This window comes from Gymnoscopelus braueri (genome assembly GCF_963280865.1).
Source record: "Gymnoscopelus braueri genome assembly, chromosome: 7".
Lineage (NCBI taxonomy): Eukaryota > Metazoa > Chordata > Actinopteri > Myctophiformes > Myctophidae > Gymnoscopelus > Gymnoscopelus braueri.
The window spans coordinates 37,992,901-38,020,100 of NC_137608.1; the positions used below are offsets into that span (position 1 = coordinate 37,992,901).

Genomic DNA, 27,200 nt, shown 5'->3' on the forward strand with positions numbered 1-27,200 from the left:
AGCAAACTGTTGATTGTGATTGTGTATGTATCACAGACCGATACCAATGAAGTGGTGGCCAACAACAGTGTGTGAAGGTGTGAGTGACTTCTTACCCAGTGATGACTTCTCATCTTTGGTGAGTAACAGTTTTCGCTCTGGCTGCTCAAACAACATGAACTGGTAACGATGAAAACCAGATCCTTGGGGAGGAGTTGGGCGGGCATATTCTGATTGAAGAAACAAAAACAAAAATCTATTTAAGCGTTATAACCAAAGCTACCTAACCTGTATGTAAATGTGTGTATATAATTATATGGTATACCCTTTATACATTCATACATTCAAGACACAATACCATGTATATTACAGTACTTACCAGACAGTGTGGAGCCTTTCAATTCTCCTCTCCTTAGTCCATCACCCTGTTGGTTCAGAAACAGGGTTTGTTAGAGATGAAGTGGCGATGAGATGTAGAAAAGGATTCCAACTGAGTCAGTCCAGACTCACCTAGACCTTCACTTATAGAGGCCATTTGAATCAAATTATTAGCACGGCTAGTGTGGGGCTCTAAGAATGTCTAAATATTAGTCAGTTCAACACACACACGCATGCGCTCACGGGTACGGTGCGCACACATACACACAAATGCACACAAATACAATTCTGGTACTAACCATTTTTCATTTGTAGCCCTACTAGTGAGAGGATGGCGCTCTACTGCCAAATTCATACACTAATGTACGGCGCTGTCTCGTGCTGAAATATCAGCTCTACAAGCTCACAACACGTCACAACACATCACATGTTGCATCCCATAGTGTGCTTTTGGCACGGGACATTGTACAAAGTATAAATCAGGCTTAAAGATGCCAATTGTCTTTCGTTTAAAGTGCTTGGTCTGATTGGGCGTAAGGAGCAGCAGGGATACTAGCAAAGTAAAGTGGGGTCTTTCATGATCTTGTTTTTAGTCCGTTTTTTTCAAACAAAAGAAAATACAGAGGGCTTTTTTGATATTCACGACAACCCCATTGGATCCTTATTGCTAGACCAAACCTCTTTTGAGGATTCCTCTGTGGGTTAACCTCTAAGTTTCACCATCCCACCATACCCTTGGCTGAAAATTCCCACAGCCCTAAATTCTCTGAGCACAAATTTAGGTCCTATGTTCAATCTTTTTATCCCCCCCAGGAAGTGAGGCCCGGAGAAGCCATTTAATTCCTGGCTTTCCTTGGACTGGTGTATTCCTTTTTCTCTGTCTAACCCTGTATTCAATTCCACTGGGGTGGACTTCATCATAATTTGTCATGCTAAGGGATTCTAGTATGTAGAGTGATAGTAAAATAGTGAGCCAATGACTGGGAGAGGGCCATCATTTGTCACCAGATGCTTGAATAGCCTGGCTTACACGAAGCTTGACTTAAGACCCCACAGTGCGCCAGACTCCTATCAAAAGATTGTGGCTTAAATGTGTCAGCGCTTGCTATGTAAAGGATCTGCAATATTTAATATCTGGAGACAAAGACAATTCCCAGGCAAATTAAGTCAGTGATTGGATTCCCAGGTAGCAAATTCCCATATTATTAATTGTATATTAACTTCCTGTTGCCTAGAAACAGGGATCATGTAGGCCTGGTATGAAGGTAGCATAATTTTCGTGCACATGCTCTACGATATATTTGTCAAGTTAAACTCCCAATATCCCCATGAACCATATGGTCAGGCAGCTCACTGCAAATAGCACACTGGAATGTTTGCTTAATAGGCTCAATTGCTTACTGTACTAACACTGCATCCTTGAGTGGGAGGGAAAGGACTAAATCTGTTTTCTGTGAAACTGCCCAAAACTCACTTGACATAGGAACGGAAGTCCCCATCCCATCCATTGCATTTGGTCTCATCACTAGTCTATGTCCTCTTTTCTCCACACACAGGCTCCCCCTACAGGGTGCCAAAGGTATAGCACTAAAAGACAGCTCACCAGGAGGACAACAGAAATTCATAGGACACCATCGTCATCTCATCCCTTTCCATTCTTTCTCTGACTTTAAAATGTCATGATGACAGAGTGCAATGAAATATCACAGAGGACAACTGAAAAATGTTACATTTCCCACTAGAAATGATGCAGCTTCACTTTCTCATCACTAACCCTAGAAAGCAGTTAAGATATGCAAAAGGTAACTCTATACTGGTTGTCTCCGCTAGGTCGAAGGCTTGGCCGAGACTATGTTTTCGCCACTGTCCGTCCTTGTGTGTGTGTGTGTGTGTGTGTGTGTGTGTGTGTGTGTGTGTGTGTGTGTGTGTGTGTGTGTGTGTGTGTGTGTGTGTCTTTCCGTCTGTGAGCAGCTAATCTCCGGCACCGTTGGACTGATCGCAGTGAAACACGCACACTCCCTGGAGGCCAGAGCAGAACCTCTGCCCCAACTTTTTTCACATCGGCCTGTTATTGCGCCACCAGGAGGCCAATTTTTGCTACTCCTACAAGTTTTGGCCAAACATCACGCATCTCTATAGTCATGTGATCGGATTTTTTATATTCCATCCTGATTGGCTAAGATTGGCTTCCAAAGTTTGCAGGAGTGGCCCGTTTTGAACAAAATGCCTAAAACATGAACGCAGTGTTCCATTGCCTTGCCTTGAAACTTTGCACGCACATTCCCACAGTGACTAGGCCAAGGAAGAAATGCCACCCTACATTTTTCAAATCGGCCTCATGGTGGCGCTATAACAGCCCACTTTATGTTTTGACAAACTCTTACTAATATAAAAGTAGGTAATCCCAGACAAAAAAATTGCTTGCATTGAAACACATTGTTACAATTGACCCCGGTCACTGTGTTACAATTGCCCCCGATCGGCCAGCCATGATAAAATCCCATATTCTAGCTAGAAACACCTATACTAGCATAGGCTGCTGACGTTAATTTGTGACCAATAACATAGAGATACAATTCATCTAAGTTTAAATTAGCTGTCATCTAAACTTTAGACAGCAGAAGGAAAATACTGTACATTCAAAAATGTACGTTTACGCCTCAAAATCTGTTTTTGTTGAATACTTCTGCTGAGATGAAATTATCATTCTATCCTTCCATAGGCAGAGAGAGGACCCTACTGAAAATGTGAGAAAAAAAGTCTCACCCCTCTAGCTTGTTTCTGATTAGAATTATTGAGTGTGTTACGTTTGCCCCCTGTTACTTTTGACCCCAGTCACATCTTCGTCAGGTCATCAAGATGTTAACTGAAACGTTGTCGTTTTTTTTGTACAATCTCTGAGTTCACTGAGAATTTTACAGAGTAGATTGTGGTCCCAGAGATACAAATCATATCAAAAAGGGATCCATGGCCTAATGCATATCAAAACTGGGGGTCCTTGAAATTAAAAAGGTTGCAATTAACTGAAATAGAGTAGGACAATAGGGGGAGGGCTCTATCAACTAGAGGGGGGGGGGCGACCCTTTAATTGCAGATCAACAGCCTGTGAAATACAGAGATGACATTTGTAAAATCTTCAGTGTTTTACAAATGGATAAATTAACACTGATAATTTTACTGCGTGCATGAGCACACTTGTGTCAATGGAGGTCTGCTTTCACAACTGGTGCTGTATGACTTGGATGATAATTAATAATTTGATATGTATACAGATGCACATGATATCTTTGCAAGAAGAGTGTAGTGTAGTAATTGTAAAATATATACTTTACAGTAACTCTAACTTGTTATCAGACCATAACAGAGCTCACAGGCTGATAACAATGTGAGGATTAGTTTCTGATACTTGTGTACTTGTGGCTGCATCCACAGATCAGCGAGAAAGTCTTTATTTAGAATAGCCAGAGTCCTAAAGCCTGCAGGATCCAAACTCATCGCCATAGCAACAGGTAGTCAACATTTCAGCTTCCACATGCACTCACATTTCTCACCATCACGTCTTAAAGCTCTGCTCTCGCTCGGTCCTAATGAAACTCGCTGGCCTTTTAATATTATTTCCGTACAGGGTGAAAAGACCTGTAAACGATGCAATCGTGGAATTTCAATCATACACTGTACCATGTGGTTGCTGTCAGGTGGAAACCTAGCATCTCCATCTTTCTACTTTCTATGTTTTTTCCCCGTACATTTATGCTCTACTTCATCATACAAGAGTGTCCACTAAAGCAGTGGTTCTTAACCTGTGCCCACATGATTCATTTTGGGGGGGGGGCAAATATTATTATTTTGGGGGGTCACAGCCTGAATAGGTTGAGAACCACTGCACTTAAGTAGGGAAAATAGCCAATCTACAAGCTCAAAACGATCTACAAGTGAGCTTGTAGATCAGCTATTTTCACAATTTAATTTTTTTTGTCAAATACAATAAAAACTCAAAAGCGACGCTATGATACTGTAGGTACACCTGACTCTGTCTGAGAAACAGTGTTTCTATACCAGCTCACATACAAGCTCATGTACAATGCTTGTCTATCTGCTATCTTTGGTGAATGTTCCCCCCAGAATAGGAATGTTGGGGTTCAAGTGGTTAAATCGATTAATTTGATTACCTGTTTTTCATTACAAAGGAGAAAATAGGGGAACAGTAGTTCAGGTCAGAGGCACAGACACTGAGGTTCTGTGGGGACTTGATCACACTCATCTGGACAACATTCTCACTGGGACATTTTGATTGTCACATGGTAGGCGGGACTCCCTGTGGGCAACTGCAGATGGGGACATTGCATGGAGTGTGAGACAATTTGGCCTTCAGGTGGATGAAAGGGTTTGACTGTGTTAACTATATTTAAAATAAGAGGGGGAGTGAAGATTAAGCAATTTCAAAGTTTTATCAAAAAGCATTTTTTTCCCCTGCTGTTTGAAATCTCACTTTTGGTCTTTAATTTCACCTCACTTTCTCTGATTCTACAGAAAAATTAAAGCTTCACTATGAAACTTTTTTAATTAATAAAATGTAATTTTGTTCAATCTGTAAGGTAGATCATGTTAATACAATATAACTTATACAATTGGCGTGGTTGTATTTAATACAACCTAATAATTTAAGGCCTAATAACGTAATATTAAAATTAATGTAGTGTCAGGTGCAATGTGTTGTATGTGTACATGTAATGGCTGTTTGAAACACAGGGCAGGTTTCCATATTGCAAATCCATGACAGCTTTGTAAGGGGGATTCAAAAGCCACATAGGGCATTGATGGAAGCTAATCTTTGATCAATGACATCATCAGATAAGAAGCTACTCTGAGTGCAAGGTTAGAAAAGTCAAAAGCATCGAGGCAAGACATTCTAGACATCATATGGTTGTTCAATAAAGGGGAAATACACTATTGATACACAGGCCACCGGGTAATTTGTGAGTATCGCTAAATCACTAACAATGGTTGTAGTTTCTCTTCATGCCTATTAGAATTACAAAGTAATAATCAAGTAATTCTTAATGACATGTTTTACATCAAATAGTATGCTTTGCAAAATAGGAGTGAAATATTCGCCCACCACCATAGATAGACCATCTAGGGTTCGATTGCTCTACGGTGCCTCTGGCTCGGCCGGGCACTCCAACAAATACAATTACTGTAGCTATGTTGCCCAGGGGTCCTTGGGGGGTACCATAGCTTCACAATCATTTTAACCACTTTAACCATATTTTATAACTTTGGCTATTAAAAAATAGCAGATATACAAGCTCATAGCGTGGCACAGAGTGCCGTGCTATGAGCTTGTAGATCTGCTATTTTTGAAAAATCCCTGGCACAAAACATTTTTGAGATGGGGGGTCCGCAGCTAAATACATATCATTTTGAGGGTCCTCGACCTTGAGAACCACTGACCAAGAGATCCCAAACCCTATCCGCAGAGCCTGTTCTCCTCAGAACACAAGGCAGCCATCAGGGAGCCAATGGCCTCTATAAAGGAACACTTCACCGTCTCCAACTTTATCACCATATTTGATTTGATTGATTTGATTGATATGACCTCTCCATTTAACACATCCTCTTAAGGAGCAATGAGCACTACAACTGGAGCTCTGGGACCAACTCCAGTTGTAATGCCAGTCCCTTCTACTCAAAAGCACTGGCAGTAGTTATATGTATCTAGCATGCATACCTTAAATCTTTTGTGTGGGAGGAAACCAAACACATGGAGAAAATGCAAACGGCACACAGAAAGGCCACCCCTACCGAGGTTCAAAATCAGGACCTTCTTGCTATGAGGCAACAGTACTAAACACTGCACCACCATGTGCCTGGTATGTATACCGGTCCTCACTGCTCACTATAAAATGGCACATGTCTTTTATTAGAACTTTCTCTTTCCCTATGGTTTGTTGACAATCTACGCACCATGGGCGACCGGGCTTTCTGCTCGGTCGCCCCCGAACTGTCCACCTGAGAGCACCACAGTCGGTCGACTGCTTTAAGAGAGGATTAAAGACCTACCTTTTTAGCTGGTTTTACCTCTAGGCTTTATGCCCCCAGTTTTAATTGTTTTGTTTCAGTTTCTTAGTTGCTGTTTTCTTTTATTGATTGGTGTGGTGTTTGTTTTTATGCATTTGTCTTCTGTAAGCACTTTGAGATTTCTTGTAAATGTAAAGTGCATTATAAATAAAATCCATTATTATTATTATTATAAGGTTCATGGTGCTTACCTTGCACATCGTCGCTCTGGATAAGTGTCTCCTAAATTATCAAGTGTAATATCTGTCAAAAGAGTGTCAAGAGGAACATGACTAGGATATCACTTGGCTTGACGTACAGTTAGATTGAAAAAAAGGTGTTTGTGTGTGTGCGCGCGCGCGTGTGTGTGTGCGTGCTTGCGTGTGTGTGTGTGCGTGCGTGTGTGTGCATGTGTTTGTATTTTGTACATAACTGCTCAGCTACAGTAGGAATCCTCAGAAAAGACCCCTCAGGTAGGAGGCAGGGTGGCTGGCCGATGGAGAGGCCTTGGTTGGAGGGGGTGGTATCAGGAATACCGACTTGCCCAACCGACCTGCTCCTTGCCTGTGTGGGTGAGTGCTTCCCTTTGTCAGCAGTACAGTTACTCATCGGCCCCCTCCTTGAATGCACCCCCCCCCTCCCCACCGTTTCGTTCACGCACCCTGTAAACCCACACCTACGACAATCAGCACCCACGTCCTTCTAATGCATTTCTGAGAGCATCATTCTCCCTTTCACTTGCAGTCAGGCTAACAGACGGGGAGAGAGAGCATGACAGATGGTGTTCACAGCTCTATTCTGAGGCTGGACGTGTACAACCACAGCCAGCCCCCACCACCACCCCCCTCCTCCGCTCGCTCCTCTTCCACTCAAGCCAAGCGCCTATGACTGCCTCCTCATCTTCGCCTCAGTAATCAGCCCATTCATTTGCAGGGTTATTGTGGATTAATAGACTGTATCTCATAAGGAATGTCACAGTTTACAGGATAAATACTTTTCCTTTTTCCCCCACTCAAAGTGAACTCAGTGCCCAGTAAAACAATATATATGCATATAATCACATCACCATAAATCATTAACTGCTGTATAGGAGAAGAGAAGAATACATTTGAGTTTAAGGTAACACTTTCTACAAAGCATTTGCTTATAAAGTAAAACACTATAATAATGTATACATGCTTTGTTAGTGTTATATATTATGCTACAGATTTGTGGCTAACTGGCTATAAACCATCTCATTGCAATTTATCAAAGTATCTGATTTGAATGACCTTTACGCTAAGTTTAGAGAATCGGTTAAGAAAATCTCTTATAAAACATCTGGGACATCTGTTTAATGAATTGTATTATTTTATGTATTTATTTCAGCTGTATTACCAGTATAGAGTTTTCCTTACACCCTATGTACAGACACAGCACTGTATGCCAAATGGACAATCAGAAGGGGAAAAAACAAAAGAAAATCATTATTTTAGTGACCTGGTGGAGTTCACTGAACAGCCATTGGCTGATAAAGCAGTCTGCACGGTAAAATCCTAATTTATCAATTTGTAACTAGAGTGTACAAATGTAACCAAATGGACCCTAACAGGTGTGTGTACATGGGTACAGAGTTAAATGAACACTGAGGTATTTTACTGCGTCTTGGCAAGAGGCGATCATGCGAACTTGCTCGGTGGAATGGTTTCAAGCAGGACAGGGTGAGGGGCAGTGGGGGAGAGCCACTCTAGATCTGCTCCAGTGCGTCAACAAATTAACTTAACAAGTTCCCTACTGGCCTAATGGCTGTGATAAAGAAACTCATTTGGCCGTGGTAATGAACTGAGTTAGAGAAACACAAACAGTCCAGTTATTAAGTGAACTCCAGCCATCACTGACACTAGCCGACACACTACAGTCCACCAGGACCACACACTCCTTTGGTCATGCTCATTAGTAGGCCATCATACTATTACTCAAACCACTGACTTAAGAAACTACCCACCCAAACTCATTATCACACTCATCTATTATGTCTAATCTGCATACATTAGCCGCACAAATATGGGTTAAGACGGTGGACTTAGCGGCACAGTCCACTGGCTCCCATATAGAGCAGCGGGGTAGAATATGAGCTAAAGTGAGAGGATATTGATAAGCTGATTCACTCTAACCATGGGGCCTTGCAACAAGGCCCTTAGAGCTCCAGCCGTGAATGTATTAGTGCCTGTGTACAGTATGTGTGTGTTGATGAGTCTGTACTTTAGTACTGTTGAGGGAAGCCCCAGTCTGAGTTCCCAAGGTAACAGTCTGTAGAGTGGGGGCTGGCTGACTCATTTGGAGGGAATCCTGGAACCTGACCAAGGCTGCCCACTCCCCCCTGCTTCATCAGCACAACAAGCAAACAAGGAGACGACATGTCCCCATATAGGGCTTCCCACTGACGGGGGTGGCAGTGGAAAATCCCAACCTGAGCTTGCCTAAAGTACCAGGAGACACACACACGTGTGCGTGCTCGCTCGTGCACGCTCGCGCTCGCTCGTGCACGCACACACGCGAACACGCGAACACACACACACACACACACACACACACACACACACACACACACACACACACACACACACACACACACACACACACACACACACACACACACACACACACACACACACACACACACACACACACACACACACACACACACACACACACACACACACACACGCACACACAGGGCATCACACCGCTCCATGGTTACAGCTGCATCCAGGCCTAAAGACTTCACATGCATAGTCGTAGGGATGAGTGGATTATAATGAAGCTGCACGTCTGTAAAAACTGCATAACACTTGTAGGGGTTTTGATGAACACAGAGGAAGATGTTGGAGATGTGAGGGGGTGGAGAAGAGGTGGAAGATTAGGCTTATTAAAGAGTCAATGGTAAAGAATTAAAATCATCTTTGAAGTATAAACGATGACAGTCGAATAGGGAAGGAACCTGAAACCTATCGGCACTGCAGGGCACAGCAGAGCAGACAAAGGGGAACGTGTGAGAGGATGATGATAATGATGAAGGAGGGCGAGTAGGTGGACAAGGGAACGAACTCTGTGCCCACACAATTAATCTAGTAATCTAGTAATTGGAACATTAGAAAAGATCAACAGGCGTGTAATTGAACACTTAATTAGTTCAAGGTCAGTCTATCCTTGAATGACTTTGAGGTGACTGTTGGCTGCAGGGGCACAAATTAGGGACAGCGCAACATGGTCACCAGTTTTAATGGGAAGAAAAAAATGCCACCATCAAGAGAAAAGCAAGAGAACACAAAAAAAAACGTTGTTTCTCAACCTTTTTAGAATTCAAGGACCCCCAGTTTGTAATGCATTAGGCCACAGACCCCCATTTGATATGATTTTTTATCTCTGGGACCCCAATCCTCAGTGTTAATGAACTCTTAAGAGCGTACACATTTGTACATTCTCTTGAGTTACAGACCCATAAGGGTCCATTTAGTTCTTAACTATCAATCATTTAGCTGGGGACCCCCTGGCATTCCCTCAGGGACCCCTGGGGTGCCCAGACCCCCACGTTGAGACCAGTGACATAACTATGTGCATTGCACTTGTTGATAACAAACTAACAGCAACAGTACAACTAGCATTTCAATAATGTCTCATGCGTGACCCAGTTTCATACTTATATAACTGTTTTTATTTTTCACGACAAAACCAGCTGATGTGTTATCTAGCGCTGACTCTTGCCAGTGTATTCTCAGAAAACACTGGCAATAAATACATGACTTGATTTTTGGGAAGCTGGAGAATAATTCAGCAAATTAAAACATTAAAAAACAGCAACAACCATCAAGCAAAAACTGTTCATGTATGGACATAATAATAGTTAAGAGGAGCCATTTGATTTGCTTCTGGTACATGGTTGTATCTGTTGATGAACTGTATGGTTCATGTCTGTAGTCATTAACAGCTGAGAGCTGGTACAAAGGGATTTAAGAGGCAGCATTACTGTTTTGAATCACTGGATGTTTAATTCTTCTATTATAATTGAGGTAGGTGCAGGACAGAGGTTATGGTAACTGCTGGAAACCTGTCCCACTTCACAGAAAGGTTAATGAACCTTACGATTCCTATGGGAGATGGAGTACGCTGTTAATTTGACAAACGTGGGAAATAAATGCTTTTATGCTTTTATTGACTGTGACCAATAGCGGCCTTTGCTGGAATGAAAGGTTTTAGTCTTTTGGGTGCTTTGCTACGAGGCAAAACAATAACGTGGAATGCATTTGTTGGAAGAAACTAAGTACATAATTGTTTGAATAGCAATTTCAGGCCAAAAAGCATCTTCATTATTAATTCCTACTTTTGTGGAAAAACATATTGTGCAAAAATGTACAGTAGGCTACCGCACGTTATGAAACCACTATACCTCTCCTCTGAATACATTTGTGTGAATGAGGGATTTTTAAAAGCTGCGTTTTTTGAAATCTACATATTTCCACATTCCATTTCGCATGCTGCTGAGTCCAGGTTTCATTTTACCAGGGCATCGAGGGTGCAATATACGTACTGCTGGAGAACAGCGGGTATATAACGGACCTGCAGATGAACTGAATCACTCCGTAAGGTTACAATATAATACAGAGGAGCTACATCAGAAAAGATGGCCATGATATGTCTGATCAGGACAAGGGTTTAGGCACAGGTCCAGGTATGTACACAGTGTACATGATTAACGCATTTAGACCGGGAAAGTATCTGTGTCATTTTAGATTTCTTTGGCTCTTCAAAAATAGCAGATATACAATCTCATAGCACGGCACCGAGTGCCGCGCTATGAGCTTGTAGATCTGCTATTTTTGAAAATTTGTGAAAATGTGTGCAAATCTTTGAATATATATTTTTTTAAGCGGACATTTGTAAAATATTTTGTTCCAGGGACCTCCAGAAGCAAAGATTTGAGTTAGAAATGAAGATTTGCACAAAAAGTTCAAAGATTTTTCAAAAATAGCAGATCTACAATCATACAAGCTTGTATATCTGCTATTTTTGAATAGCCCAAAGTATAAAATAATGGTTATAGCTAAAAATCTAAAATAACACATGCGTTCCCGGTCTTAAGGGGTTAAGAGATTAAATGGATTATCTCCTTACCATTCAAAGAGCCTGACGGGGGCAGAGATATGGTCTTTTTCTTTTTTGATATCCCCTCCCTCGACTCTGAGCCAAGACACCCCCCCCCCTCTCTCCCTTTCTCCCTCTCCCAGCAACAACACTATGCACATCGTTTCTTATGCCTGCATGTACACTCTTTGCCAGAGGAACACACAAGATTCTTGAGCTCTACAATCCCTCTTAACCTTTGACCTTGGCTTATTGTTACCTGTGAGCACCCTCAGTGGCAAACATGTTGTACAAGTACTGTACAGCCCTGCGAGCTGTTTGTGTTCCGCAAGTATGGAGGGCAGGGGAGGAGGGAGGGAAGAAGAGGGAGCTATTTAATCCCCCCCAAAGGAACTCCCCTCTCAACCCGTATCGTGAACTCGCAGGCAAATCGTGTTGCTGGAAGGCACACCACACACACATTGCTGTCTTTTTAATTTCATCAGCTGAAGGAAATCTATACAGTGCTTTGGATTCTGACTTTAGCCGTGCAGGGAAGTGAACCATACAGCAACCCTGGAATGTAAACAGGTTTCTCACCAACTGTAGCATAAAAATACACACACAATGCAACAAAGCTTGTGGCTATGATAGTGGTCAATAGTACAGATCAGAGGTCTGAGTAGATTTTTACAGTTGTTTAGTCCTAAGCTATAGCAATAAACAACAAGTTGAACAAAATCCAAAGAAAGGTCTTTGAATATACAGCAGCAGCAAGTGTGGTACCTTTAGCTCAGATGATACACCCGTTTATAACGTATATATTATGCACGTTCTTGGCAGCAGTGGTGTAAAGTAACTACAGTAAGTAAATTTAGTCAAGTACTGTACTTAAGTACATACTTTTACTTCTACTTCACTACATCTCTGAGGAAAGATATTGTACTTGAAAACTTTAGTTACTAGTTACTTTTTAGATTTAGATGTTTATTACTAAACATACATCAACCACTACACAACCGTTCTATATTTATTTTATTTAAAAAAAAATATCTGATCTACAAGCCCTTGCTGCTATTTTCAAAAGATTGCTATACATTTTGAAAACTTGAAATGGAACATTCAGGATAATGAGTACTTTTGGCTTTTGGTACTTTAAGTACATTTTGATGCCAATACTTTTGTACTTTTACTGAAGTAAATTCTGAATACCAGACTTATACTTGTAACAGAGTATTTCTACATTGTGGTATTGATACTTTTACTCAATTAAAAAATGTGAGTACTTCTTCCACCACTGCTTGACAGTCCTCTTTCACAGATTTTGAGTCAGTTTGTAGCTGCCAAAAGCATCACTTCCTGACAACATTAGAGGGGGGGATTTAGTTGCCACTGTGTTGTTGCCACTGCTCTCAAAAATAGCAAATTATCATCATCATCACACATCTTACAAACACAGACAATTTTGTTTTCCAAATGGTTGGTTGAAGTCTGTTTGATTATTTTAACAAGCATATCTTTTCAAAGTGATAGCACTTACTCTAATGATGATGGGCAGACTATTAACCATAAAACAGGGAATCGTAACTTATAACACACTAAAATTATGTTATTATGTAAGATATCAATGCATTTGCACATCACAAACATATTGAGATGTTAATGGTTCTAATTGCCTGTTCAAAATAAAATAGTTATCTGTGCTATTTTTAAGTTGGCAACTTCGCAATACAAACCAGTGATAATCAATAGATTGGGTTTCATACAAGGTAATATCTACCAATTTTGTGCTCATATATCAATCATGCTTAATTATCCTGCCAAAATACCTGGAAATACATTGGCTACAGGAGGCAGCCTATTGAGAAGTCTTTTGTTTTTGTGTGCAATTAACTGGCGAGCACACTATATATTTAAGCGAGGGCTATTTTAGGTTAGTGTAATTGTTAGTGAGTTGTTTTTATCAGCAGGCTTCCCGCCCCTTCAACATGCCCTAAACAGAGACCCAGCGCTAACCCTCGGTGGAAAGGTTTTTCATCACCACGATCCCAGCAGCCCCCCCTCTATCTCTGCCATTCATTCACTTAGCCACCCTCCCTCATTCTCCCTGTGTTCCCTGCCCCCCACTTTTCCCTTTCTCTCCATTTCCATAAAGATTAGGGCCTGACCGATAGATCTTTTGGGTCCGCTGCCGATCCTAGACCATAGATTACAGATGTTTTGAATTATGTATTGTATTTTTTTTATTTATCAAAAGGGCATTTTATTTTACTCAACCACTTAAGCCCTATTACATTTTCTTTCAAAAACAGCTGATCTACAAGCTCACAACCAGACACATGCACGCTATGCATTGGGAGCTTATTTTTGAGGACATCAGGTTGAAAGTTGTTAAAAATCAGGACACATGGGCTGCACAATTACTTATTGTCGTCAAAAAAGTCAAATAATGGCCAACATATCAGCCAAACCAATATATCGGTCGGGCTCTAGTCAAGATCGACGAGTGTACAAGTGAACAGGTACAGTAGGCAGACTCCAGTGACACCCCCACCTGTCCTCGGCACTGACAACTGTACAGAGTTCGCATATAGGCTACGGACGACTGCCAAATATCCTGCTTTACTGACTGGGAGAGAGGTGGTGAGCGGGAAGCGGGGGGTGTGGTGGTGGTGGTGGTGGTGGGGGGGGGGGGATGACAAAGACGACAGCTTGTGTGGGGGAACATTGTCTGCGGCTGCGACTAGAAATCTTTTCAAGAAAAAACAGGATTTTATGCACAATGGTCGTGGGTGTGAAGAAAGGGGGCACATATTAAAAGAAGCGCCTTAATGTGTGTAGCTACTGGTTTTTAAAGTGCGTTTGCATGGAGAGGGTCCAATCGGTTCTTTTTTAATGGTCTCTATACTGTATGACAGACTGGATTAAAGGAGGCTTTCAGGGCTGTCCTTGTTTTCTTGGAGAGTAAACTGTGATATATCCAGGACAATGTGCAGGGTGAAAATTAAGATAACACACTGACACATTACAAGCCTGACACAAAGTACGAGATATATTCTGTCAAATGTGCTGGAGTCGGACGTCTGTTTCGTACAGACTCAAAGAGTCTGTAAATTCAACAGAATTCAATGCACTGGAATTTATCTTAAAATAAACATGGGCACTGTGTGAAACTTTCTACACACAATTATTCCATCCGAACACTCATGACTTTACCAATGATCTAATAAGAAAGGTTCGTTGTGCACAAAACCTCCTCAGTATTTTTGTTACAAAAACCACAGCAGGCATTGCAGGTCAGCTGTTATAGCGATAGCAAGAGGCTTTGGAGGTTATCAACAACAGAGTATTGTGTGTGTGTGTGTGTGTGTGTGTGTGTGTGTGTGTGTGTGAGGACTGTGTGGATGGGAGCCGACAACTGAGCGGAGGATTCTTATGTAATTCTCCCTTTAGGTGGCAGAGAACAGTGAAAGCATCAGCCCACACTGAAGAAGAACCTGTTTGTTAATAAACTGCGAGCAAGCTGCTGATGGGGGCCACAGCATGATTACGGGCGTTTCTGCAAAAGGCCAAAGCAGTTCACGAGCCGCAATGTACTGGAGATGCAGCCAGCATTGACACTGGGTCTAGGTTTGGGATTATTACTCCAGTACAACATTTATATTTCACTGGACAGATTGTACTTGCAGAGCAGCCTCCAATGGCCACTCTCAATCTCGCACTTACTATTACACAGACACACTCACACAGACTTTCCGCTCTTGCACGCACGCACGCGCACACACACACACACACACACACACACACACACACACACACACACACACACACACACACACACACACACACACACACACACACACACACACACACACACACACACACACACACACACACACACACACACACACACACACACAGTATGCACATGTAATAATCTTCATATAAATATAAAAGGAATTTCACACAAAGCTAGCGAGCCAAAGTGGACAAGGATGGGTGGGTGGTTGGAAGGAGTTGATGATGTTTTGCGAGGGCTGAATGACTTCCTAACGTTGAACTCCATGTATTAGCACCTCTGACATTTGTCTGGCTGCAGTGGACAGCAGGATCCTTATCCCCCTAATGTTAAGTACCTCCAGCTGGGCTCGCATGTAAGGGGCTATTGTTGACTAACACCAAGGGAGGTGTTGTATAGTTCTGAGTAACAAATATATATAGAAAAAAAAAAAACATCTAAAAACGCATTGCATTAAATAGGGTATAACTAACCAAAACAGCATTGTGGCTGACACTGAGGTAATTGCATTTCAGTTCAAAGTGTCTGGCCCTAGTACAAATCAAATACCAGTAAAAAAATATATATGATTTATCCACACACCACTCTAAATGATCCCACAGTATCAGGTACATGATACTGGCGGTCGAAACATCGTACCTCCAATAAAATTGCACTGTGGGAGCATTTAGAGCAGTGTGCAGTTAATTCTTTGTTTCCTTGAACTTTAGTATTCTTTATCCTGCCCCCCCTCAAGTTTGTTTTGTATGTGCGTGCATTACTCTGGACTGTATCCATACTGAAATAAGCACAATATGTTAGTAAATGCTTGCACCATCATACTTATGTTACTCACTATGTTCTTGTATGCTAATCAAAAATGTGTTTATGCTGTCACTTAGTAAAAAAAAAAAGAAAAAAAGATGACAACAGGTGCACCAACTGTTTAGATCGGATGAATTTGCTTCCCATCACTTGGAGCCAGGAGGTACTTCTGTGTAAAAGTTTGTGAAACCACAAACAAGAAAACTGTTAACCCGGGTTGTGAGCATGTTTAGCAACTTTGGAGGGAAAGAAAAAAAATATCACATTAAAAAGGAAAATTGTTCAATTCCTTTGCGCCCACCCCCTTGTCATAAGATATGGATGTCCCGTAAGGTTATTTGTGTTTGCTGGGAACTGAATTAAACTGGATTAAAAACATACTGCATATGTTTGGAAATCTGTTTCCCTGGGCGTATGAGTGGAGTGAGCGAGTGTGAAGCAGCAGCTTGCGTCTCCTCCAAGAGAGAGGGCAGACACTCTCATCATTAGCTGGGCTACAATGTGCTCCTCTACCTGCTCCAATCTGCACAGCCAGGCTCGGCGCTGACGCCAGACAGATGTTCTCAGCACGAGGTGCAAAGTATCGAGAGGGGGAACGAGAGTGAGCAGCAGAGAGGCAGAAGAATGGAAAATATTCAGCAGAGTACACAATAAGAGTTTAATTATGAATAATACCAATGGTTCTTTGTTCTCACACCGGAGCTAGCTATGGCTCGCCTGGCCTCCGGGAAATTGTTTTTGGCTTCCATATGGGGGCAGCTGTCTGTCAAGAAAGAAAAATCTTAAATATAACCTGCAACAGTAGGGATAATTACAGGATAAAGAACAATGCAATTATGTATGTTTATTAGCGTTACGGAGGGTGGGGGGGGTATTTTGCTACAACAAATTTTAAGGTTATTGCAGAGGTTGAAATGTAATTTCAAACACTCATTACTTTTGAGACTAGCGACAGACTTTTTCAGGTGGTATTTAATAGTAACAGAAATGCATAAATGTCCTTAACTGTCTCTACTGTATGTGCACTGTCATACTAGACTACTGTTAGTGAGTGGAATCAAATAAAATACACAAATATACAAATAATAATATTCAGGTGTGGGAGCAGGCGATCTCTGTGGGCCACAGCATTTGCAAACGGACAGCAGCTGGTCTGACATGGCCACAATAACGTACTATTTGAATGTGCCTGACCAACAGCAGGACATGGGCTCTGCCCCTCACGGGAGCTGTTGCAAAATACGTGGATCCTAAAGCATGCATATCCCTAATGCACCATAATCATGAGCACATCTAATTGTGTTCTGAGCTGTCCACCTGGTCATCAAATACCCAGAGAGAGGAAGTAAACAATGGCTTCTAATCGGTGGGCCTTCTTCAAGGAACTCTGTAAAACTGAAATGAGTACTAGTGTACATAGTAAAATCCTCAGAGTTAATTTAACTCTGAGAGTGTACAAATGTAACCAAATGGACCCATAGGGATACATTTGGTTACATTAATTTAACATTACTATGGATGCTCTAGTCTAGGAAACTAATTACTCCACTCCAGTTCTCAGAAAACACAACATGTTCTAAAAATGTCAGGAACATGTTGGGAGACATGTTTTGGCTACAGCGTACGTGATATTATTTTGTTAAAATAAGTGTTAAATAGCTCTATATTCTGATAGTGCTCATTGCTAAAGAGTGTTTGTTCAGTAACAGGAGTCTCCTTGTCTCTCTTTAGTAAACAGAAAACACATTTTCCGGTCGGGATACCAAATGTATCCAATCAGGAGAGAGAACGGCAGGATACAGGATAAACAAGTGCATTTTTATGTGATGACTCTAAGAAACGAGCAGACAAAATTGGAACTGTAACACTATGAAATTTAAGCTGATAAATGGGTACTCTCTCCTGATTGGCTTGAAAATGTGCAACCCACCTGAAAATGAATTTTCTGTTTATTAAAGAGCTGGAGAGACAGGGAGACCCATGTTACTGAACAAACACTCACAGCAATGATTACCATCAGAATATATTGCTTTAACCTTTTAACAAAAAAAATCTCTTACATTTAATGTGTTATGAACATATTAAGAACATGTTATGAAGCACGTTACAAAGAATAGATTGTTAAGAAAGTTCCTTAATTCATTAAAAAGTTAGGCACACCAAGGCAACAGCTTTATTATATTTGTTTGGTGTCAATATTTCATGCAATAAAATGATATACCTCATGTTTTTTCTGTACCTGTAGTATTAATACTGTGGCTGAAATTCAGCGTGCCAAGGAAAACATTTGAATGCTGGTGTGATGACATATTTGAAAAACATACAATAAGATTGTATATTTGCAAGTCACATTCATGAACTGAATTTCTTCCTCTCATGAAGAAATGTGATAACTAATTATTTTCACTTTTCCTACACACAATTACAGTGCATTAGTGTGAAAAGCTCTTTTTGCGTTAAAGACTAACAACATGCATGCTAAGGAATGTGTGGAACCTTTAACCTTTAACAGGGACACACATTTATCAGACTATCAAATATGATGGTATTAAACGTGTCCAAAAATATGGCATATAAAAAGGCAAATCTGTTACTTTAGAAACTGTATTGAAGATAAGATACAGTCAAATAAGATAAGCCTTTACGCATCCCCAGAAGGCAATTCAGGTGTCACAGCAGCAACAGGTGAGAGTCAAGAACCAAAACCAGGTAAATAAGAATAAAACTAAATAATGAAATTAAATGAAATGAGCTGCTGGCCCTCTCTGAACATATGTACAGTCTACCGATAAATACAAATGTACAGTGAATAGAGGAATGAATATATATTGATCACTATACATCTAATGCCAGTGAATATATGAATGAATGAATGTATGTACAATCTAACAATGAATATACAGGTGGATATATGCAGGGTCTATTAACAGTCTATCAACACTGAGCATATGAATAAATATATGTAAACAAATGACTACAGTAAATATATGAATGAAAATACTAGTATGTATGAATGAAAATACTAATATGTTCTGTCTATCAAAAATGGAACAGAGAATAGGATAATGAATGTATCCTCTTCAACAAACCAGCAGTATCTGGATTAATAGATGTACAATCTATCAGTAGTCTATCAGTGAATATACTGTTCAGTATCTCACTTTATTTAACTATAACAGCCACCCAAGATTTTCATAGTTAAAGCTAGTCTCATAAAATGAAAATTAACTCTAGAATAGGTATTAATGAGGAAAAATAAGACCCTGCACTTTATTTATATACACTTACTCTATTCAGATACTAATGATTTGCCTGTTACAGTAATTATCGCTGTGAGACCATACCAGAACATCTGCATTGATTTAGACTCAAGGAGGGCAGAGGGAGGGAGGGAGACACTCACAATCTGGACTCCAACTTTGAGAGCGATACAGCAATCTGTTGATGATTATTTTGGTAATTGTCTATAATTGATGCAAAACACAGAGAGAGTTGCAGAAATTCTAAATGACGGTATCTGTCTGTGCGGGAATGGGGGGGGGGTGAAAATTGGCAAATGCCCTAAAGATACACAGATCAGACATTGACAGTTTTAATAGAAATCGGACCGCTTGTTGTATAAGATGATGCAATTGACCATAATGAAATGATATAATAACAAAATAAACACGTCAACCGGTGTTTGCTGTACAGAGCAATGACGTAATGCCACTGATACCAAAAACTTAACAAAATTAAAAGAAATATTGACAGATCTGGCTTCCTTAAAACAAAGAAAATGAATGAAATTGTCATGCATACTGTATGGAAATCATTACACCTATTCCAATGTATTTTTTATGATGCAAATAGGCAGCATAACCGTAGCAAAGAATTACATGAAAAAGCATAATATCATACCACTATGTGTTCTAAGCTTGTAGATCATCTATTTCTTCGATAGTTTTGCATGAATGACACTGTCACATGACAAAATAGCGCATGGAAAAACATAAAAAGTTGAAATATGGAGATATGGTACAATGAGCCATATAACTAATACTGTGTCAACCATTATCGCACGTACTTCTCTAAAATCTACATTTTAGGGAAAATACAGTGACCTGACAACAGAGTATACATATGTACAATCCATTGTATTCATATTTTTAATCCCAGCTTAGAGGAATTCTGAAGCACTGGAGTAGATCTTAGGCATGGATACAATATCATACAATGAACAGACTACATGCGTTCTGTCAAGAGTGCAGAGATGCAAGATGATGCAGCTCAAAGCAAGGTGAGCTTGTGTCAAACAAGAGCTGGGAGCCAGTGTGTCCTTGTTCTGTTACCATGCCCTCTCTAAAGCCGGATTTATACTCAGTGGCACACCGGTGTCGCGCACTGAAAATAACAGATCTACAAGCTCACATTGCATCCCAGCGTGACGCTTTGTGAGCTTGCAGAGCCGCTATTTTTGGTGCGCGACACCGCACACAGCAAACTATATCAAGCCCTTAATGAGATCTTTGTTGAGGGTTCAGTGTAAATCTATTGTAGAATGCAGCCTTTGCTCTATGCTCAATTGAAGGAACTGCCTTTTACCTTCAAAACTGTGGCTAAGGATAAAAAATACACACTAATTATGTCAACATCTGCAATCCAAAGCAACCCTTAGTGCCCTTGGATTAATGAATATATATGAATGTGTACGGCTGTTAAGCTCCAATGGTTTGTCTAGTGAGAATCTAAATGCTGATCCAGTTGACATTAATATCTTGACCTTTAGCTTTCTATAAAGAAAATACTTCTTCAGATTTACCAAACAATCTGTAATTTCAAACACATTGTATAAAATGTACATCATTATGCAATCAGCTTAGAGTTTTAGTTTTAAGCTAAATTCAAACTATTTATTAGTTTAAACTTTTCTTACTGAAGTCATATTTGCTCAAAGACAAAGAAAACTAAGCCAAAATAAATGTCTTAACAGTCCAGAACATTTCACACATTTGCACAGTGTCCTGTTGCTGTTAAAATCCCAAATGTATTGAGATACATTCACATGGACACCTGAAAAAAGCCAAAAGGAGGTTATGTGATGCCACCCAGCCATTCTTGGGCAATTAAACACCTCCCACTAAGGGTTGGCATCACTCAAAAGGCTCATTAACCCCCTGACCAACCACCGGCCACAATCAGAAAAGCATCCTGTCACATTGGCCAATCGCTACACTGGCAATGCAGGTCAACGCCCACACAAGTGACAGGAAATTGAATTGCTGGAGAGGATGTGGCCTGTCTGAGCACTTGAAAGACATTTGTTTATTAACAGCTGGTCAAGTGGCCAGCCAGATGATATGAGTCTACACAAAAAGAGGAGGGAGGGGGGTGAAGAAGAAGCAAGTGTGATTTCTAATGTCATTTTAGAAAATGACAATTTTGCTACGTAAATTACATTTCTCCAAATATCACTATTGTAGAGTACAGTATGTGAGCGATACAGTGCAAATGTTCATGCATTTAGGAAAAAACAAGCAGGAATGTGATTCTCTTAAGCACTCTTACGGCTGAATCAGTTGAGGAAAACTACATGTTTACCCGCTGTGGGTTCTACCAAAATAAATATCCTAGATACAGCACATTTGAATCTCTGAATCAATACAGCATATTGTAAGTGTTAAGATTATGCCTTATACTGTAGAATGAAAAGGGAAGCAGGAATACGTTGCAGCAGCGTCTTTTGTGTGGTTGTTTTTCCGACCACTAGTCCTAATCTACTGGGTTGATCTCTGGGTTCCAGGGGGATTAGAGGATGTCTGCAAACCTCCAAATATTTGAGGCAATCAACAACTTAACACGCATTTGGCGTTAGAATGCAAGAAAGTGAAAACACACAAAACGAACGGATGAAAAGGAGCAAAATATGAAGAGGAAATAAGGGGAATCGGAGCGGTGCCCATTTCGGGGGTGTAAAATATGGAGAAGTGTGGATCATTGGGGGAGCTGGTCTGCCTGGGGGAACAGATGAAGGGAGAGCGCTCTGCCAAGATCTCTCCACTGGAGGGGGAGCTGAGGGACCGGGAACTCTATGGGAGAAACGAGTCTGCGCCTTGCCTGCCGCTCTCCTCAATCGCAGTCTCACACTCTTGCATTGACACGTCCCAGGCTCTCGTCGGCAGAGGGAAATTGTTGCTGACAGGGCCTTGCAAACTTTCACAGCCATTTAGAACGATTTACTCCCACACTTTTGTCACAGGCATTTATTACACGATATACATGATATGAAAAATTTACATTTTTGAAATTGGCATCTTTTTTTCTCCACCAAGTTAGGCTTAAAAACCATTCATAATTTTCCAGCCTTTGCAACAGTCCCCATGTGCAGATGTAAACAGCAGACATGCAGCCGAGAGGTTATGAAAATGCACAATTTTCAGAAAAATCATGACGGCACTTAAAACTACCAAAACTATTATAGGATTTCTAATCCAGTAAGACGTGACATCCATGTCTCATCACCACAGGCAGTGAGAGTGAAGTGACAGTACCAATAAAGGTCCTATCGGCCCAGATCGCTGGCCTTGCGGTCCGGGCACCTAGGCTCATACGCTGTCAGGCTGACAGCGTTTTGCGGGTTCGAGTCCCGATCCCGACGCCCTTTGCTGCGTGTCTCTCCCCTCTCTCTCCCTCTTTCCTGTCTATCTTCACTTAAAAAATCTATCAATAAAGGCAAAAAGCCAAAAACTCATCTTTAATAAAAAACTATTTAAAAAAAGGTCTTACCTGTATATCCACCACCAACCAGTGCCTCCAGTGAGCACGAGTAGGACTGGCACGACTGGGAGCATCAGGATCCACCATCATCAAAACATATTTCTTTTTCTGAAAACAGTAAACATACCACTGATTATACACAGTTAAACTTAAAGTATAATGTTTTTCAATACATTTTTCAGACCAGGTATTTTGACTGGCCCAGAGTAGGCTACATGTTACTGTACTGTAATTAACCCAGTCAGACCCGTTACACCTGCACGTCGTTGTACCTTTCAAGCTGGGAACGCCTCTATATCGCTGTTGTCGGGCAGAAACCTCTTATCTTATAAGTTTTTGTGTTTTTTTTCTCGTAAATTAACGCCAACGTCTCACTACACAGCGTCACACAAAAGCATCAAAAAGTAGCAGATCCACTTCGCGACACGTTTTGAGCTTGTAGATCACAGTTTTGGAGATATATTAGCAAGTTTTCCAGAAAACGTGCATTTTTAGAATCGACCTCAGGTCTTAATGGGTTTAACCCAATGGGTTTAAGATCGGGAAAGCATCCATGTCATTTTAGATTTCTTTGGCTATACGATTTTATTTTTGAGAAAAAAGAATCGTGAAAATCTGTGCAAATCTTTGAATATATATATTTTCTTTTAAAGCGAACATTTGTAACTCAAATCTTTGCTTCTGGGGATTCTGGAAAAATATATATATTCAAAGATTTACAGAAGAATTCAAGATAAAAAAAAAAAAAAAAAAAAAGATTTACTGCTATTTTTGAATAGCCAAAGACATTTATAAAAAGACACAGTCTGTGCTTTCCCAGTCCTAATGGGTTAAACAAGTACCCAGTCAATGTCATGTCCTAAAGGTAGAACTACACTGGGAGTTGTATGCTGTTTGTGCAACACACTGTGTTGAGGCACTGCAGCCAGACCAGCTATCTGGGACAACAGTTAGTTTGAGTACTGTAACTACTCTCAGACTTTCACTACATGTGCACCATTGTAACTAAGATATTTGATGTGAAGTATTATATTTCCCTTCCGGAGATAGACAGTTTTGATTCATTTTCTCATTTCTCATTGTACCCACTTATTTACACTTACGTAAATCCAGTTTGTACACAACCAGTGGGTGGGTTTGCCATTTATTGGATTGCTGGAATCTTGACACACATTCTAAAGCCCAAAGTCAATGTTAATGTAATTTTGTTATTAAAAACAAAAACTGTAATCTGTATGAAACAAGACACGCATTAAAATGACAGAATTGTGGTATAAAGGCATTGACACAAACAAGGCTGTGATATTCCATGGTTGTTGGAGAAAGCATACAACTGCGGCCCACTCGCACTAATAACCATGCTACAGCACTCCCTCTGATATATAATTCCTCAAATATAACATTATTACTGTGACAAGAATATAATGACAATGTTTTGGATCTGATATCATGTTAAGTTCTTGTGAATGCCATCATTCTGCCATTTCAACAGCATCATTATACCCTTCAATCTGTTGATATAGAGAAAGCGAGAGAAGAAGCATCTTAACTAAACACTTGATCACAGTTATTGGACGGTAACTTGGCGGCTTAATTGCAGGAAATATTCCGCTCTGTCTGCTCCTAAAAGTTAGAGAATTATGAGAGCAGATTGAATTATTGCGAGAGCACATTTGTCATTCCTGGTGCTCTGCCCAAAATCTGCCAGACCATATGATGAGCTTTTTTTCTCCTTTTTTTTTCTCTGTTTGTTCACTTCCTCTACACACAGAGATATGAATTGAGGCTATTTCAATCCACAAAGGCTGCAGGCTGTATATGTAATTTCAACTTAAACGAGCTCATGGTCATATTTGGCCTAAACATACTATGCACGTGTGGAAAACACATGCAGGATTTCTCATGTGCCTACAATGTCTGCCAAACAACACTATTTGCGGCTCAGAAAGAAACACATTAGTATCAAATGTTCCCTTACAGACATAAACCTTGCTCAAAATTCTGTTTGCTGCGTCCTATCAAGAGATTCTTAAAAGACCTAAAAAAAATGAACCTAAGCCGATGTACTTGAAAGAGATAAAGCGGGAGACACATTTTTTTCTCCAGAAGGATTCTTGGCCTACCTGACAAGCAGTAACAAGCGTAAACAACTAAGCCTAATAATAGGATAATACTGTAGTCTCAGTGATAGTGCCTCCAAGTAATATCTAGACACACGAACAACAATAGAGCCTCCTCCACAGCCTGTCAAAAGTGACTCTATATCAGTGACCCCCCCGGGCAGCTTACCAACCATGACCTGTTGCCTTCTCCAGAGTTGTAATCCTCATTTGTACATGATTGCTACTGGGCAAAGACAGTGTGATAATGTAGTTACACTAATATTTAAGTCAGGGCCCCAATACATTCAGAAATAGCACGACTTGCTTGCACGCGCAAACACACGCACGGGCACACACACACACACACACACACACACACACACACACGCGCGCGCGCGCATACACGCACACACACACACACACGCACACACACGAACACACACACACACACACACACACACACACACACACACACACACACACACACACACACACACACACACACAGAGGTAATTTGAGGTTTCTAAATGAGAAATAACTTCAAGTCATATTTAAAGTCTAAATCTATAGCAGTTTATTGGATAATTCACAAAACTTACCACGGATGATGATTCACTGTATTAAGGATTAGGATTTATATCTCAAATAGCGTAACATTAACCACTTTCAACCTGGTGTCCCTATTTTGGGCATGTCGTTATAGATTAAAACTTCCCAAAATGTTTTAATCTACAAGCTCAAAGTGTGTGGCAATGCAACAAGTTCTGAGCTTGTAGATTGGCTATTTTTGAAAAATGTTTGAAAGTATAAAATAGAGCTTAAGTGGTTAAAACATTTGGCTTTATTTCCAACAGTAGAAACAAGCAAAATATAGACTACTTATAGTGGGCATCGAATTTCAATGTTTTATGCATATATTTAGAGTACCTGTAAGAATCTGGCTAGTCCAGCTGGCACGGACGGCAAAAAATACAAGAGGCTCCCTCCATGCTTGCACTTCACACATTGTGGCATGTACCCTTCTCTCTCTTACAGGGACGTTTTTTTCTCTCCATCTGTCAAAATCCACATTAATTACACACAGATATGCAAGAGAGACTCCAGGGAAAAACAGATGCATATTCTGCCATCTGAAATAATTTATCACTGACTGTACAAACTAAATGTATATCAAAACATTTTAAATAAGCACATTTTGGTAAACCTAAGGCTGGGTGGTATATATTTTGCCTAATATATGTTGGAAGTCTAACATAGTCTTCACATTAAGCAGTGACCCCTTAATGCTATTGTAAATATAAACAAAACATTTGAGCCTGGATGGTGTTTTGACATTTTGATTGTCTATGAAAGGTTACCATTGCTAACCAGTCATTGAGCCCAGACATCACATCATTGGAAAATAACTCCATGGTTTAAATCCTCTCGCTCTCTGATCCACTGGCCCAGAGCAGACCAGAATCATTGTGTTAGGACAGAGTGGTCAACTCTGGTTCTGTTCTCCAGTGTTTCTATGATGTACTGGGTCCCTACCACCTCCTAAAAAGCTGTCAGAGTCCAGCAATCGTGACAGGTGTCAGCCACAGGCCTCAACGTTGCGATCGTCCATTACACAGCATGGGATATGGAGGCCTCGAGTGCAGGCCGGAGGCGGGGAGATTGAGCCTGCATTCTCCTGGGATTAACCTCCCACTACCTGCTGTGATCACAGCAAAACGGCCCGCTGGGACCATGCCTCAGACGCCAGGCGGCTAGAATTAGCCCTGCAGCCAGCTGGGAGATTCTACCATCAGTTCTGGTAAGTTACTTGAAAGGGGACGGTTGGGTCGGAGGTTCTCTCTACAATACCGCCTTCTTTCTGCCTGGCAGGTAGATGGGTTCTTATCTTGGGAGTACTGCATATGAGAAATACCGAAAACTCTTCATCATGTACACACACACACACACACACACACACACACACACACACACACACACACACACACACACACACACACACACACACACACACACACACACACACACACACACACACACACACACACACACACACACACACACACACACACACACACACACACACACACACACAATGATGATAGGGACGATTTTGTGAAATTTACTTTCATATTGTCAATCTGTTTCAGCTTCAGTGGAGGACAGTGAGACAAAGTGAGAATCGTGCTCCCTTGCCGACAGCCTGACAGAGCGGCAGTATTTGC

General features: G+C 40.8%; 1 protein-coding gene across 1 annotated transcript in view; it reads right to left on the reverse strand.

Moving 5' to 3' along the window:
- pebp4 (phosphatidylethanolamine binding protein 4) overlaps nucleotides 1-27,200 on the reverse strand; it is a 64,784-nt gene that overhangs the window by 9,143 nt on the left and 28,441 nt on the right. The window contains exons 4-6 of the mRNA XM_080433214.1: nucleotides 22,886-22,984; nucleotides 359-404; nucleotides 96-209 (exon numbers count right to left, since the gene is read on the reverse strand). Of these exons, the coding sequence (XP_080289340.1) occupies nucleotides 96-209; nucleotides 359-404; nucleotides 22,886-22,984 (259 nt within the window). The remainder of the gene's footprint in view (nucleotides 1-95; nucleotides 210-358; nucleotides 405-22,885; nucleotides 22,985-27,200) is intronic.